General features: G+C 32.2%; 2 protein-coding genes across 2 annotated transcripts; both read right to left on the bottom strand.

The window, feature by feature from the left end:
* Window positions 1-3,692: 3,692 nt before the first annotated feature.
* Window positions 3,693-8,953, bottom strand: RpS3 (ribosomal protein S3). Its single transcript, XM_088194861.1, has 4 exons — window positions 8,904-8,953; window positions 8,216-8,519; window positions 4,115-4,335; window positions 3,693-3,913 (listed from the first exon to the last, which is right to left on the bottom strand). Exons 1-4 carry the CDS (start codon window positions 8,931-8,933, stop codon window positions 3,728-3,730), a joined length of 741 nt encoding a protein of 246 aa, XP_088050987.1. The 5' UTR covers window positions 8,934-8,953; the 3' UTR covers window positions 3,693-3,727.
* A 1,308-nt stretch (window positions 8,954-10,261) lies between these two features.
* Window positions 10,262-14,002, bottom strand: LOC148231303 (hemicentin-1-like). The gene is made up of 12 exons (XM_088194860.1): window positions 13,638-14,002; window positions 13,336-13,568; window positions 13,146-13,274; window positions 13,002-13,085; window positions 12,790-12,930; window positions 12,561-12,726; window positions 12,316-12,503; window positions 12,167-12,239; window positions 12,072-12,100; window positions 11,781-11,896; window positions 11,584-11,699; window positions 10,262-10,680 (listed from the first exon to the last, which is right to left on the bottom strand). Exons 1-12 carry the CDS (start codon window positions 13,948-13,950, stop codon window positions 10,487-10,489), a joined length of 1,782 nt encoding a protein of 593 aa, XP_088050986.1. The 5' UTR covers window positions 13,951-14,002; the 3' UTR covers window positions 10,262-10,486.
* Window positions 14,003-15,769: the final 1,767 nt, after the last annotated feature.

Below are 15,769 nucleotides of genomic sequence, written 5' to 3' on the forward strand. Positions count from 1 at the left end.
AATAGAAATAAAATTAAGGAGTACGTTCATAATTGTGGAAATATATCTTCAAAGATTGTTTCCAAAAAACACGGCATAGTTATGAATGAAATGGAAAAATCTTTGTCATCATGGATCGATGACCAACATCGAAAAGGTGTCCCTCTGAGTATGTCAATAATTCAAACGAAGGCTCTTAGTTTGCACAAAGATTGGAAGGCTAGATTAAAAGAAGATTCTAACACGGTTTTTCAAGCAAGTAACGGTTGGTATAAAAATTTTAAAATGAGGAATTCTTTCCATAATATTCAATTTACTGGAGAAACGGCTGGTGCAGATAAAGATGCTGCAAAAGAATTTATTTCCTCATTATCCAAAATTATTGAAGATGGAGAATATTCGTCTAGCCAAATATTTAATGTAGATGAGACAGGTTTATTTTGGAAAAAAATGCCTAGCCGTACATTCTTATCTAAGGAAGAATCGGTTGCCCCTGGGCATCAACCTTCTAAAAACCGATTGACATTGCTTCTTGGTGGAAACTTAGCTGGTGATTTAAAATTGAAGCCAATGTTAATTTATCAAGCAGAAAATCCCAGAGCATTGAAAGGGAAAGATAAAGAATTGCTTCCAGTCATTTGGAAATCAAATAATAAAGCCTGTGTTACTGCGTTAATATTTAAAGATTGGTTCACTTTACATTTCGTGCCAGCAGTTATGCAATATTGTAAAGTTAATAATTTACCATTTAAAATATTATTAATCTTAGACAATGCCCCAGCACACCCAAAATCTATCCAGAATTTATACCCGGAAATCAATGTTGTGTTTCTTCCTCCCAATACTACCTGCCTTATACAGCCTATGGACCAATCAGTGATAGCTACGTTTAAACGATATTATATGAGGTCAATAATGACTCAGGCTATCAAGGCAACTGACAGGAAAGGTGGACCTACATTAAAAGATTTCTGGAAGAACTATAATATATGGAACGCAATAAACAATATTGGAGACGCGTGGGCTGAAATAAAAGAGTCAACCATGAAAGGTTCATGGAAACAATTATGCCCACAAATGACGTGTGACTTTATAAACTATGATGAAACACCAGAAACTATCACAATTGATATAGTCCGCCTAATGAATGAACTATACTTAGATGTTAACAATGAAGATGTTAATGAGATGATAGAATCTCACTCGGAACCCCTAACAAATGAATATTTAATTGAGCAACAGGAGTACGAAAATGAAATATATAATGAAAGTGAGGAAGAAGCTGATACTTTAACATTGAAAAATATGAATGAAGCCTTCGCGCATCTTGACAAGTTTTTAGATATTATGGAAGATTGTGATCCCAATGGAGAACGCGTATCTCAAGTACGTAGGGCGATCAATAGAGACATAGCATGTTATAAATTATTATATGAAGAAAAGAAAAAAAAGAGTGGCAAACAATTAACTCTTGATAACTTTTTAAGGGAAACACCCGCAAACCCTACTTAAACATCTTACACTTACTTGATTAATAAATATTTTAAAACACATGCAATTTTTTTTTTTTTACTTCCCTCGACTTTCGGACATTCAACATTCGCACACATTTTCAGGAACCAATTATGTGCGAAAGTCGAGGGCCGCCTGTAATCATTTTACTGTAATATATTGATAGAAGTATCTCTGAGTAACTAATGAAATAAAATATCATAAATTTTATCATCAAATCATTTAAAATTACTTCAGAAAATAGATAATATATTGGGCAAGACAACATGCCTTTGGACTTCTGAAGGTTAAACTTAATTTGAGAGTAACATTCATTTGCTGGAAAATGTCGAAAAACTTTAGTTAGTTTATATTTTCGCTGATAATACACATTCATGTAATCTTATATACAAGAGTTTCAAAATGTCTCATGCATTTCTGATGAATTCTAGTTAATTTGGTGCTCACCTGTTACTGAAAAACTTCAATGTGTTCAAACTAAGGATCGAAGTCTCCGTTTCGTATCGATAATGAATTTTTCGACTATCGATCTCTAACGATAATGAACGATATTATCGTTTGTGATATTTGGTGTGCGATATTTGGCGGGAAAGTACGAAATAAAATAATGTTAAGCAATGGCGCGCGAAATTATGCGCCCTTTGACTTTACGTTTAAGGCCGAACTAGTCCTGATATTAGAAAAAGTTCAAGATGTGAGAGAGGGACTTTCTGCTGATGATTCACTGACCGCTCAAAAAATAGTCCCATTGGAAAAGTGCTCGCTGCTGATCTAACACAACAATTCACGAAAGAATTCATCACTGAATTTCAGACAAATGGAATGAGTTTTGCCGAAACCTAGTACTGAAGAGCACCATGTACATATGGCCAATCAACTTTACCCATATTATAAGGGATTACCTCTCACTCAGTTCAACAAAGAAGAGTCCACTCTAAGAAGATTTCTTGACTCACATCCATCGTCTCAAGAGGTTGAACAGGAAACTCCAACAAGGCAGCATATCGGATTGGCATCAACTCTTGCCCTCGACGACATGGATTTCATGGATCAGTTGGTGGCTGAAAAAGCTCAGCATGCGACTCTAAATCGGCAGTGGAAAGTAGTGGGACTCCTTCAAGATTTATCCCGGACCTTCATCTTATAAAGTTGATCTCTAAAGATGATGTCAGCATTGGTCCTTCAGAGACTATCAGTGCAAGTTACACAGAATCAGTGGCATTTAAAGAAACTGATTAGACTTATCTTGCTGTGAATGCATCTTAAAAAGTGAGAGGAGCGTATATATCGGAATATTATAAAGAAGGTCTTTGTCTCAAATTTAACACATATTTTTTTTACGTTGTATAATGATGTTATGTTCCAATGGCTTTCTACCATCATTTAATTATTTTTATTACCAAGAATCAGAATACATGTTATTTTTTTGTACATCACAAGAGCTCTGGGGGGGAGTTAAAATAAGGTGAATTTTTTGAAATTTTAATATTTGTGATTTTTTGGCTTTAAAGATAAAGTTATATTTTTATTATTTAATGTTCTGGTCATTTTAATTTATAACTGGTAATTTCAGATAATTTTGTAATATTAATAATTTAATAAATTTTATTAAATTATTAATATTTTGTTTTGTTAACAAAACGAAAATTACAAAATTTACTGTTAATTTTTGAGGTTGTACAAAATTAAACAATATTTATATCAATATTAAACGATATTATTTATATTAATCGATTAATATCGTTCATTATCGATTACACAAACGGTAATATCGATCAAACGATAAATTTCATTTATCGTTATCTATCATTATCGATAATATTTTTTTTTATCGTTTCGTTCATTATCGATTCAAACATTACGCTCCTTAGTTCAAACACACCTCATGAGTTGTTATTACTCATGTCCTTTTAATTTCGACTGCCACGGAAATAACCTCCATTTTCTGAACTCTCAACGAACTGTCCTCAGCATCTTACAATGTTCCAGATTATTTTTTCATGGCAATGACCTTTTCACGGTCCAAAATCATTCTTCTCCATCACAACGATTTCTTCCTCACTGATACACAAATAATAACTTGAGTATATGCACATATGATTCGATCTTCGACTTCTTCCCTCCTTGTACTGCATTTTTCATTTCAAAACAGGAATAATTTTAAAGGACCAAGGATCACAGTGATAAAACAAAGCTCTATGTCACTTTAGTTCTTTTTTATTAGAAAATAATTAGATTACATGATCCTATCGCTGCTGTTAACAGGGACCGGTGGTGGCATACTGCTGGGCTGATCCTTGATATCGCTCGATGGGAAAGCTGGAAGAATTTCCGCCTTCGGTTCTGGTACTGTGACGTTCTTTGGAAGCGGCCTCTTGGGTCCGTTCTTGCCAAGGGGATCGTGTTGCAACATGATTTTTACCTAAAATACAAAAATAAAAAAATCAGCACAAAAAATCATTAATAGTAATCGACTCAAATGTCATCGTCTTCGTTTCGAATACGGAAAAGTTCAATATTCAAGTACGAAATCAGATTTTTGATTTTCCACCATTTTATTTGATATAAATTTATAAATAATTAAATCACTGTGTTAAGTGGATCGACGAGTGAGATTATGTACCTTGATACCGAGCACGCCCTGTCTCAATAGTACGTGGCGAGTGGCTGTGTCGACATACTCCAAGCAGGGGTCACCCGAGTGGATCATAACACCGTCGACGAACTTCATGCTCTTGGCTCGCTGACCTCTGAGCTTTCCGGATACGACGACTTCGCATCCGAGAGCGCCGGATTCCATGATGAAACGCAGCACACCGTAGCAAGCACGGCGCACAGCCAAACCTATAAAGAAAATCAAAGTATGAATAAAAATCACATCTAGTTATTTAAAATCTATATTATTATGATAATTAATGTTTCAAAATTACACTGGAAGACTACTCACGAAATAAAAATAGTCTTCCAAATCATCAAGATTTTAATCTATCACATCATCTTTGATTTCTCATATATTATGCAGAAATCACTGCTAAAATGTGACATTTACAAAACACGCTCATTGAGATAAATAAGGCAAATAAACACTTCATTTTTCTGTGATTCTTAATTGTTTTTAATTACAAAAATATATTTCTTTGATTTAATATTTTTATGAATTTCTGTGTAGATATATTAGGCGAAGAGAAAAGAAATGTCATTTTTTTTAATGAGAAAAAAATATTCACAGAAAATATACAATATTTATTCCAAAAGATAATTTCCATCGCTATTTACGATATTTTTTGTAAAATTATTGTGGTTTTGATTTAAAAAAACGAAGGAATCTAGATGCTTAGAGACATCATCTATTAAACTGAAAAAAAAATGTTCCATAGACCGGAATAAATGATAATCGGCTGCGGTCCAGTAAGTATGTCAGCATTGTTTGCTCTCACTGTTTTCACTTCATTTTCACCCATGGTAAAAACGTTGAGGCCAGAGATCGGAGGAGAAGCAGTTGCTATTATGTATTTTGTTGTTTTTATTTGATAAGGGATTAAAACCTGAAGAAGCTACTGAGAGCATTTATGAAAATTATGGAGATATTTTGCCAACATTGGTTTAAACAATTTAAAAATGGTGATAGAAATATAAAAGATATACCAAAATTAAGCAATCACAAAAATCGATGACAACGTGTTACTCACTGGTAGATTCAGATTTGTGTAAAACCATTAACCCTTTCCGCTCGTAAGGTGCGTGAGATGCACCATCGCTTGGCTCTATATTACTCGTAGGGTGCGTCAGGCGCACCATTTCAATTAATGAAATATAACGTCGATTTTTGGGTATTTCCTGTGCATGTTTTGAATGGCGTTTTTGCAGTGTTGTAGACAACTTTTAAGAAGAATTTCTTATCAAAAAAATATCATATTTACTTGAATCAAGCCGGGGAGAGCTCATTTAGTGCGATAAGTCGGGTTTTTTTTGACTGAATTTAAATGCAGATGTGCCGTAGATTTCTCTGAAGGTAATGGTTGGCGATCGTCCTTCGGTAGACACGCGTCGGTGACGTTTTTATTGCCAATTGGGTTTTCGACAGTCTCGGGTGTACATAATTTGTGTCTAAGTAAGACTATAGTGATTAATAATTTTATTATGAAATTATTTATTTTTTCATTTTTTAAATTTTTATTGTGAAATTATTTTTTTAAATTGTATTGTAAAAAAAACACAGTGCTATCGCTGAATATAGTGATTGTAATGATATGTTTTGTAATGATAAGTGATGGGGAGGATTTCATGTTTGATTTTTCATCTTCCAATGATGATAGTTAAGAAAGTAATGTCAAAATTAGTCATGTTGCCTTGAATCGAAGATGGAATACAGGCAATTAAAATAATAGCAAAAGAAACGATACCTCAAACAAATCGCACCACATCAGAAAATTGGAGAATAATAACTAGTAATGACAATGTACCTTAAAAATAGCAATATTTACACCAAGTGATAAATGTCCTGGGCCCCAAGTTCCCGCAAACTGTATACAACCTATTCATTATTTTCAATCATTTTACACTGATGAGTTGGTATACTAATAGAACTTGGGGATTTACGAAAAATTAAAAAAAGAATATTTTTCCATATTTGTTTCCTTAATTTATAATAAATCAACATCCCACATATTATTAAACATAGTGCCCTTTTTTGTGCATCACTTTTTTTGCTTTAATGCTATTTAACCATTATTAGCTCGAATATATAAAATCACAAACAAATATGTACCATAAAGCTACTGAAAAGGTAAAGTTTTGTTTATTTTTAATTAAGAAATATATAAAATAATATGACATTAACTGCAACGTTTCATTTTACCTTCGATGGGACGTATTTTAGTTTTTAAATAATACCTAACATCAGTTTATATAAACCTAGATATACCTTGAACAAGCGATGTAAGCTTTATTCGTTCGCAGGTAGATACGTTTATCTAAAACTGAGCGGCATGTCTTTGTTATTTGTGTATATTTATGGTTAAAACATTTTTTGGTCCCATAAATATTTTAAAATGGGTGGTCGCCCTATTGTGTTTATTTATTGTTATGGATTGTCAACCAATGGTACTTGATGGAACCAAAAAAAATTAAAATGTAATTTAGAGAAATGTAAGTATTTGTTCTGATTTCTTCGTTTTTGGTATTAGTTTATTTATATTTATGCTCTACATATATAATTTTAATTTAAAAAAATAATTTAACATTTTTCATTTTTCCCGAGCTGACGACATACCTAGTACGAAAACGATTACGAGTGCAAAGGGTTAAAGAATTATCAGAAGAGATCAGCTGTCTCTGCTTTGTCAGAAGAGTATGATGGATGAGGTAGAAACTATTTATTCTCTATAGGACTGATATTTTTTTTTAATAATTACGCCTTTAATCTCTCCAATTGAGTACAGTAGACCCCCCAATAACACGGTAAATTGTGGACCTGCTATTTGGATGCCTGTTACTTTGATAAGTGAGACATAGGGAGGATATATCTTACCACGCCCGCCTGACTCGTACATACGTACAAAAAAACCTTTTTTAAGGTCAAAGATGGTTGAGGTGCTGAATCTGGCGTTTGGTCTGGAGAAAACCAATGTGTTGCTATTAACACATTACAGTCTGCTATTTTCGCAGAATTTTAAATGTTTTGACAAAGTTTAACTTTTATCAAAATAATTATAAATACATATTTATTACCAACTCTCGATAAAAGCTTAAGTCTTCTTTACGTTCGTACGATATTTTTACAAGTTTAAGTTAAATTATTTGTAATTCTGGAAAAAAATAAACAGACTGACTGCAAAATTTTGTTAACACGTGAACAGACCGCAATGTGTTAAGGATCTATTTTATACCTGCTTAGCAGTGAACAACAAATTGTCATATGTTTATCTAAGGCTTATGGTAATAATAATATGGAACTCAAACTCCTTGGCTATGTTTTTTGCTGAGCCTTTTCAAATGATCTTTTACTGTAGACTAGAGACAGCCAATCTCTTTTGATAATTCCTTGATGGTTTTACGCAAATCTGATTCTTCCGAGTGAGTTACCGTCGTCACCAATTTTTGTGATCTACTTAATTTTGGTATATCTTTTGGATTCCGATCACTGTTTTTTTGAATTGTTTAAACCAGCGTTGGCATTTATGAAACTGCAAAATATATCCGTAATTCTCACACATGTTCTCAGTAGCTTCTTCCGGTTTTAATCCCTTGACAAATAAAAACAACAAAATACAAAGCAAGTACTTCTCTTTAATCTCTTGCTTGAACAGTAAGTGAACAGAGCTTTAAAACAATGCTGGCGTACTTACTCGACTGCAGCCGAAAGTAAACCGTCTTCAAAACAAAAATTATTTTCTGTCATGTAGATATAATGATTCGAACGAGATTTCCATTCAGATGACATCATTTTCAACTGATGATTTTTTAATATAAAGAAAGAAAAGCCTAACTTGCGTCACATTCAAACATAAAATTAATTTGGTACTTATTAATTAGCACAGCGCAATGCTCAAAACTCCACTGCGTTTCCCAAGCTGTTCAAACCTAATCTAAACAAATTAACAATTATATTCTTCTAGGTTAGGTTTGGGTTTCAACAGCAAATGAACAATTCGCAACTGTTAAATTTGATAATTTATAAACATTCGAGATAACCAGCAAATAGTAATTAAAAAATAATATATACCTCCAACGAGTTTGTATCTTAACGACTCGGCTTGAGCGATGGCGCAGAGACCACGAGTGGGCACCTTCTCGGCGTACAGTTCGATCGACCCCTCCTGGAAGTTGAATCGCTTCTGCACGACGGAGGTCAGTTCGCGGATGCGACGTCCCTTTTCACCGAGGACGTTTTGCGTCCTGGTGGCCATGATGATGATCTCGGTGCGGTTGGGAGTGACGCGCACCTCCACGCCGGAGTAGCCATCCTCGGCCAACTCCCTGGTGAGGAACTCATTGAGTTCGGCGTTGAACACCCCGTCTCCTACGAACTGCAAACGGCAATCATTAATATCTCAAACGCACACTATAACCATTGTACAGTAGACCGAACTTCGCGAATGACAGATGAGCGTTTTAGGTTAGGAAACTTTCAATGTCCATATTAAATCAAATTTGATAAGTAATGAGATAAACGAGCAATAAAACGCCAGGAAATGATTCCGTGGCGTATTTCAAAGGCACATCCGATGAGTTTTTGAAGAAAACCATACATGTCGATACGGTGCATGTCAGCAGCCGGCGTTGAATCGGTGCCATCCGAAGGGCAGCGCCCTTCAAATGTTGCTCATGCCCTCCACAAGTATTCGTCGATGTTTTATGTGTCTTTTCGTCACATTCTTTCACGGGATACATAGTTTTTTAATCGTACAAACCTTGCGCTTCTTGGATATGGACGTCGCCATGGCTGCGGACGGGGAAGAGGAGCGGTCAAGTTGGCAGCAAGTACAGTCAGGGTTGCCAGTGGTATATTTACTAATATTTTTATAATCATTCATATATAATATATATCTACCAAATTTTGTTCAATTTATTTAAAAAAAATTGATCATATAATTTAAAATGCAAAAAATAATTTATCAATTATTTAAATTACTTATAAGGTGTAATACCAAACAAATTTGTATCTTACCTTTAAAATTGCAATACTTGTGATAGCAAATTGCTTATTAAATCAATTTCTTCTTCATCTAATAAATAGTCTGAACCAAATCAGCTTTAATTTTGTTAACACAACAACCGGAATTTTATTTACTTCATTTTTTACACAGTTTTGCTAAATATTTGTAAATGACGCTAGGTCTCATCCGAATTTTACTTATAATTACGATAATACACAGCGTTCGTGGTCATCTTTGGTATCAATCAAAACTTTAGACTATGGACTTAGAAAACTGAAGTTCATTTTTTCTTCAGGACCGGACTTTATCCCAGACTACATTATTCTGAAAGGGTGCAAATTTGAGATCTTCCTCACTGACAACACTGACTTGACGTAGGCATATTCTCATGGCGGACTCACACAGCCGGCGCGTGCCTCGTGCACCATTCACTAAACATCAAAACGTCAAAAATACATTTGTATTCATTGCATGTGTTTATATGTTTCCATCAATATCGATCCACTCACTAACCTTATGTTTTTTGATAACTTTGTTTCGAGATCACTGAACTTCAGTTTACAAATGTACGTTATATACACAGATTTTTAAAAAAAGAAATTAGTTCGTCAAGTATGAAATCTCATTTTCAAAACAATATATGACTTACTGAAGTACCGCAAGGATCCAACTTGGGTCCATAAAAAAAATTAGAACATATTTTTGTTGTGAAAAATTGTTAACAAAGGAGCTAAAATACTGAAAAAAATAATTCTAATATTTTTTCTTATAGTAGAAAAAAACAATAAAATAAAAGCAAACTGAAAAGTGCCATGAGTCACGCGTGTCGCGAAGTTTCTGTTCAGATTCACAAGTGTGGGCAGGACACGTCCGGCGTAGTACTGTCTTGCCCTGCCTCTGTCAACTGCGCGTCAATGTGCGTCCAGTCTTACTATCTCTGTGTCCGTGTCTTTCAAGTTCTGATTCCGAACGTGACTGACTAAAATTTGATCTCATACTGCTTACTTGTACTGACTTCTCTGAGTGTCATGTTACGTATAAGATCAATTCATCGCAGGGAGGAGAAAGGATTCTCTTTTGTTGTTTACTTACTATGACTAATATAAATTGACGATGTATGAAATTCCATTTATTAAAGATGCTTCTAATATCTGTCATTATGATAATCATTCATTTGTATAAACAAAACTACATAGTTAATTCATAAAAACTGTGTACAATAAATGTAATAACAAAATTTTATGTTCCATTGCATGGAAAGGCATAAAGTTCGATAATGAAATCAGAGCTGTTTTTAGAATATTATTTATTGATATGACGTACATAATTTATCTTAATTATATAGTTTCATTGGTCTTCATCGCTTTATATTTGTTTTCTTTCGAATGAGCACGGTATTGCTTGGAATTCATTAATGCCGTAAATTTTTTAGTTCCCACGGTAAAAGTAAACATACCATTATTAAAATCGTCCATATAAAAATGGACTTGTTTAATCGGTTTATTGCTATCTTTGATTTTTGTAGAGATATCTGTAAATGATCAGTTAATTAACATTAAAAATTATTTTATTATTTTTTAAAACTTATTAGGGACGAGGTGATTTATTTAAAGGAAAGGAAACTCGATATGAAACAATTTATTGATTATCAGAATAAAGATAACTTTTTATATTTGATATAAATATTTTACAAAATTAATTTTGGATTTAAAAATCATTAAAGATAATACTAAATAGGTAAGTTTTAATGCAGAGAAATAAAAAGTTAGATTGAGTGAAGAATAAGGAAAACTATGCAGAATACCAACACGATAGATCGGTGGTATAGTCTGTGAATTACATTCGAAAAACCAGGGGTTCGAATCCAACATGATCCTTTGTATTTTTCTATTTAAATCGTATCAGGGAGATCGGATTTATTAAATATTATACAATTATATACTAAAAAAGTTCATCTCGAAAATTTTAGTTCATTTAGAAATGTCGCGGAAGCTAAAAAAAGTCACTTCGGACATTTTTGTTCGAGAAGGACAAAGAAAGACAAAATGAGCACAAAGGGTGACAACATTTTTAAGAAAGACAATCCTCGATTGATTTGAAGTTGTAGTGAGTCGTATCGAAAGTCTGATGCCGTCAAAAATGTATATTAAAATACAACGCTGTATATTAAAATGCAACTATGAGCCGGACATCTTTCCCACGTGTACGACTCGAAGCCTGCAAAGCAGTTAACTGATTTCTTATGACAAAGGAGGATAACTCTACTCAAAGGAGTTCATCTGTTTGCCTTACACTAATGAGTATCGTGATGATTAACTTAAATCTCTCTAGGTCGTACATGTTAGGTATAAAACATCTAATAAAGAGCTACTTTAGCTTATAGAGAATATCAGATATGTTTGAAAAAAGAATAAATAAGTCATAGAAAATTAACCTGTTATTTTGACTTTTGTTTCCCCTGAGGACGCTCCGACTGAATTTTCAGCTATGCAAGTGTAAATTGCTGCATCTGTTACATTATCTAAAACGTATTTAATCTCGTTACTGAATCTATAATTTTAGAGAATAAAATAGTTTTAGAACAAAAATCTGTCATTATGCTAAAAATTTACTAAAAACAGTTTTACTTACACGAAATTTTGTTTTATTTGCAGTGGCTCATTACCTTTAAACCAGGAAGCTGAAACTGGGATTAAACTTTCGAACTTACAACAAAGAGTAACACTTTTATAAGGATAGACGAGTATCTAAAACATATTCATTATTTTAATTTTTACACTGTATAACAATGTTGCACTTTTTACCATAAAGAATCATGAATTTTGCGGTATTATTTTATTAAAAATTTCAACCATGTTTATAAAGCATTATTAATAAAGTCATTCCGCATATAAGTTAAGGTATTGTGTGACAAAAATTTACCTCTGGTTTTACTGTGATGTAGGGTTTATCTGTAATTATTATTAAGAATATGAAATATTACACGAATATAACTGATCATATTAATAAATAAAAACCTGGATTTTGTGGAGTTACTGCAGTGGAACTAGCCCTTTTAATACGGTTCCCACTCGTATCCATCCCATTCACCTAAACATGAATTAAAAATAATTGTAATTTTAATTCGATCGTAATTTCTCTTATAATTTTGTTCAAGTCTACTAACAGAAGTGTAAAAATATTCTTTCGGTGGAAGAAACGGTTCCGATTTATAAATATGAACAACATTTTGGTCTTTTTTTAATGTTAATTCAATTAAAACTTGGTTTTTGTCATTGAATAATTCGACACTGTCTAACTGCGAAACTTTACCTTCGTCATTTCTAACTCTGACAAGTAAACGATTTTGGACACCTATAATTAAATTAATTAGAGCTGCTTCTAAAAATAAGAATCTATATTATCTGATACCTTTTAATGGCCGCTGGCTAGTTTCTGTGTAACTGGAAGTATCATTAATGAAATATCCCAAATCAAATTCTATTTCGGATATTCCAGCTATTTTTACAGAATGATCCTTATCGCTTGATATGATCACAGTCCAATTACCAGGCTCAGGATCAATAATGTTAAAAACCTTGAACGTGTAAACTTAAATTAAAAAAAAATATAATTAAATACTAATAAAAATGTGATCAACCTTAATTTCTGTTAAATCTACTATCTTCACAAATTTCTCTGGATCGGTAACTTTTTCACCACTCGGATTCTCTACAGAGACTAATGAATTACCACCAGCTACTGAAACTGTAATTTTATCCAACGTGTTATCAACGGCAACCTATTAAAAAAATACTTTGTGTATTAATAAATAATAAAATTACATAAGAAAGAAGTATTTAGTTTACTTACAGTCTCGTTATGATTAGATTTTGGATATTGGTTTGTAAGTAAATTAACATTTTCGCCAATATTATCGCTTATGTATTTTAGCACCTTTAATGTTTGATGTATAGTAATATAAAATAAAATATATACATAAATGCAAGAACTAACCTGAAAAACTTCAGTTTTCTGAAGATTAAATATTTGCCCGGAACTTACGGACCTTATTCTTTCATAGACTTGGTAATTAACCCGTTTGATAGCTCGATCACCACAATCACCGGTTAATACAAATACAACCTTAAAACAAATGTAGTAAATAAGCTCAATAAAAGACGTATTGTTCTCAAAAATAGATTACCCGACTTCTCTTCCTTTGCACTAGTTCCAAAATCGGTTCGATCAGATGTACATCTTTTGCAGAAGCGTCGGAGAACACGTATATATAAGAATATGGTAAACATGCTTCAAGAGCTGCTTTAATTCCAATAAGAGAACATTCTTGACAGTCATAGCTATTGCTATGTAATTTCACTGCTCTTAAAGTGTTTCTAAATAGTTCACTGTCTGTAGTTATTAATATTTTTCCAAGATCTGCAACGTATTTATTTTAATTAAACTGCAACTAACTGATATTATTTTGTAATAAATAGTGTCTTTTACTTGGATCATTGAATGGAACAAATATAAAATTCTCAATCGAATTGTATTCCCTATAGTGAATCGCCTCGAAAAGCAGTGTAGCACCTTCAATCACGTCTTTCAATTCCGGCACCATAGAAAGAGTGGTATCAAACACAAAGACTAAGCTCCTTCTAGTGTTATCATTGTAATCTTTCTCGTTCATTAATTCTCCAATGTCATATGACCCAAAATCTGTTATTTTATTTGCACTTTCAGATTTGATTAGCTCGAATACTAAGCATATCAGAAAGTACTGAAGAAACTGCTTGCAAATGCCTGTTTTCTTCTTCATCTTATACTTAAGATGTTCCTGGTTGTGTTGCCGTAAACGCAAAGAACAGACTGGTCTATAACATCAGTCTAAACTCGCAAAATCAGTTAGATTATATTTGACCTTAAGTCAAATATTATCTAATTTACTATTTTTGTATATATATATACATATAAAAAAAAATATAACATGTAAGATCATATGATGTATTTTAATATTTTTCGTTCAACAGTTAATATGTTTGTATGAAGACTATTGAATAGTTCTCAGAATCAATTATAATAAAATACAAAACCGTAGTTAAATATTTTTTTCTATATGACTATAGATGTTTCAGTGTATGAACACCAAAAAAATAAGATAAGCAAACTTGACGTTAGTAAGAAATTAAAGCTGTGAAAACATTCCGTTCTAACCTATGAGTGATTGATAAATCACATTATATACAAATTACTCACCTAAAATACACAACGAAGTGTACTGTATAGTGTTGTGGTACTTTACTGCTGGGTAAGTGATTGTCTAACAAGGCTTCAGACTATATTTATTGGACGAGAAGTACACCCAATTTGATTGCATTCTCCTGATATAATAAACTAAATATGTATTACTTCTTTATTTTAATTTAATTTTTTTATTAAAAATATTACCATCATGAATGGACAAGTTTTGCCCAATGCGTCGTGATGTCCATTGTATACGGATTCTTGTGACTTTTTTGTCAATGCCTAATCTGATTTAATAATTTTAAATAAAGCATTTGTAATAATTTTGCAATAAAATTATCAAATTAAAATATATACATAATGAAGCATCTCATATAAATCCAACTTCTTAGATTTTCTTAATTTCATAGATGAAAACAGTCTTATTTGATATTAAAATAGTACTGCTTTTTTATTTTGAATTAAAAACTAAATTTAAAAAAACTATATGTAAAAATATACTTATTAAAATGAATTAAATATATTTTTTATTTACGCATGTGCATAAAAACAACAACATTTTAACGTATTGCTTAAGTTAATGGTGTAGCGATATGATACTAAAATATCCTATCTCCCGCAATTTAGCTTTGCAGACAAATATTTCTATACGCTGCTATAAATGAATTCATAATGAAAGGAAAAGCGACAAGCAAAAATAACAAATTTCGGTTACCTAGGCCTCACATGATCCTGTTTTTACAAAAACAAAAGAAAATCTTTATTAATAAAAAAAATAGTTTATAAAAATAATATTTTAATATTATAGTGTTTTATAAAAAAATAAATATTATTCTTTTCGGTAATTAAAATGTTCAATGCTCCTCAAACGACTGACTGTATGGAATTTTCCATTAGAATTTACAGTACTTGTTAATTTTATCGGCGCCACGCTCAGAAACCAGATTGTTACGAACCGCATATTCTTTGGATTTTAGCTCTAATGTCTGCGAGAGTGGCCAACAACGTTTTGCTACAGTATGTTTTAAAAATTTAAAACTGAGTTTTTTTATCGTCGTGCCCGTGTTTATTTCCCCAAACGTCGGTTAAAAATTGCATTTGTTTATCAGTGTCGTTGTATATTATTTAGTGTTTTTGACGACACTGCTAAACGGTTAATTTCGATTTCATAACCATTGATTTCAGAGCGTGGCGCCGATATAATTTACAAGTACCGAATTGGCTTTAAAAATAGTATTAACTTTAATATGTATTTATTGTGCTGTTCAAAAATGTAACGCTTCGACCAAAAAAGCTATCTGCTTAATATTTTATTAAAACCTCACAACAGCTATTAATTTTTTAAATTAAATTACAATTAAGTGTCAAACACAATTGAGTTTTACATTTAATTT

This window comes from Plectrocnemia conspersa, unplaced genomic scaffold, assembly GCF_051122295.1.
Source record: "Plectrocnemia conspersa isolate PC_06_02 unplaced genomic scaffold, ASM5112229v1 ptg000010l, whole genome shotgun sequence".
NCBI lineage: Eukaryota > Metazoa > Arthropoda > Insecta > Trichoptera > Polycentropodidae > Plectrocnemia > Plectrocnemia conspersa.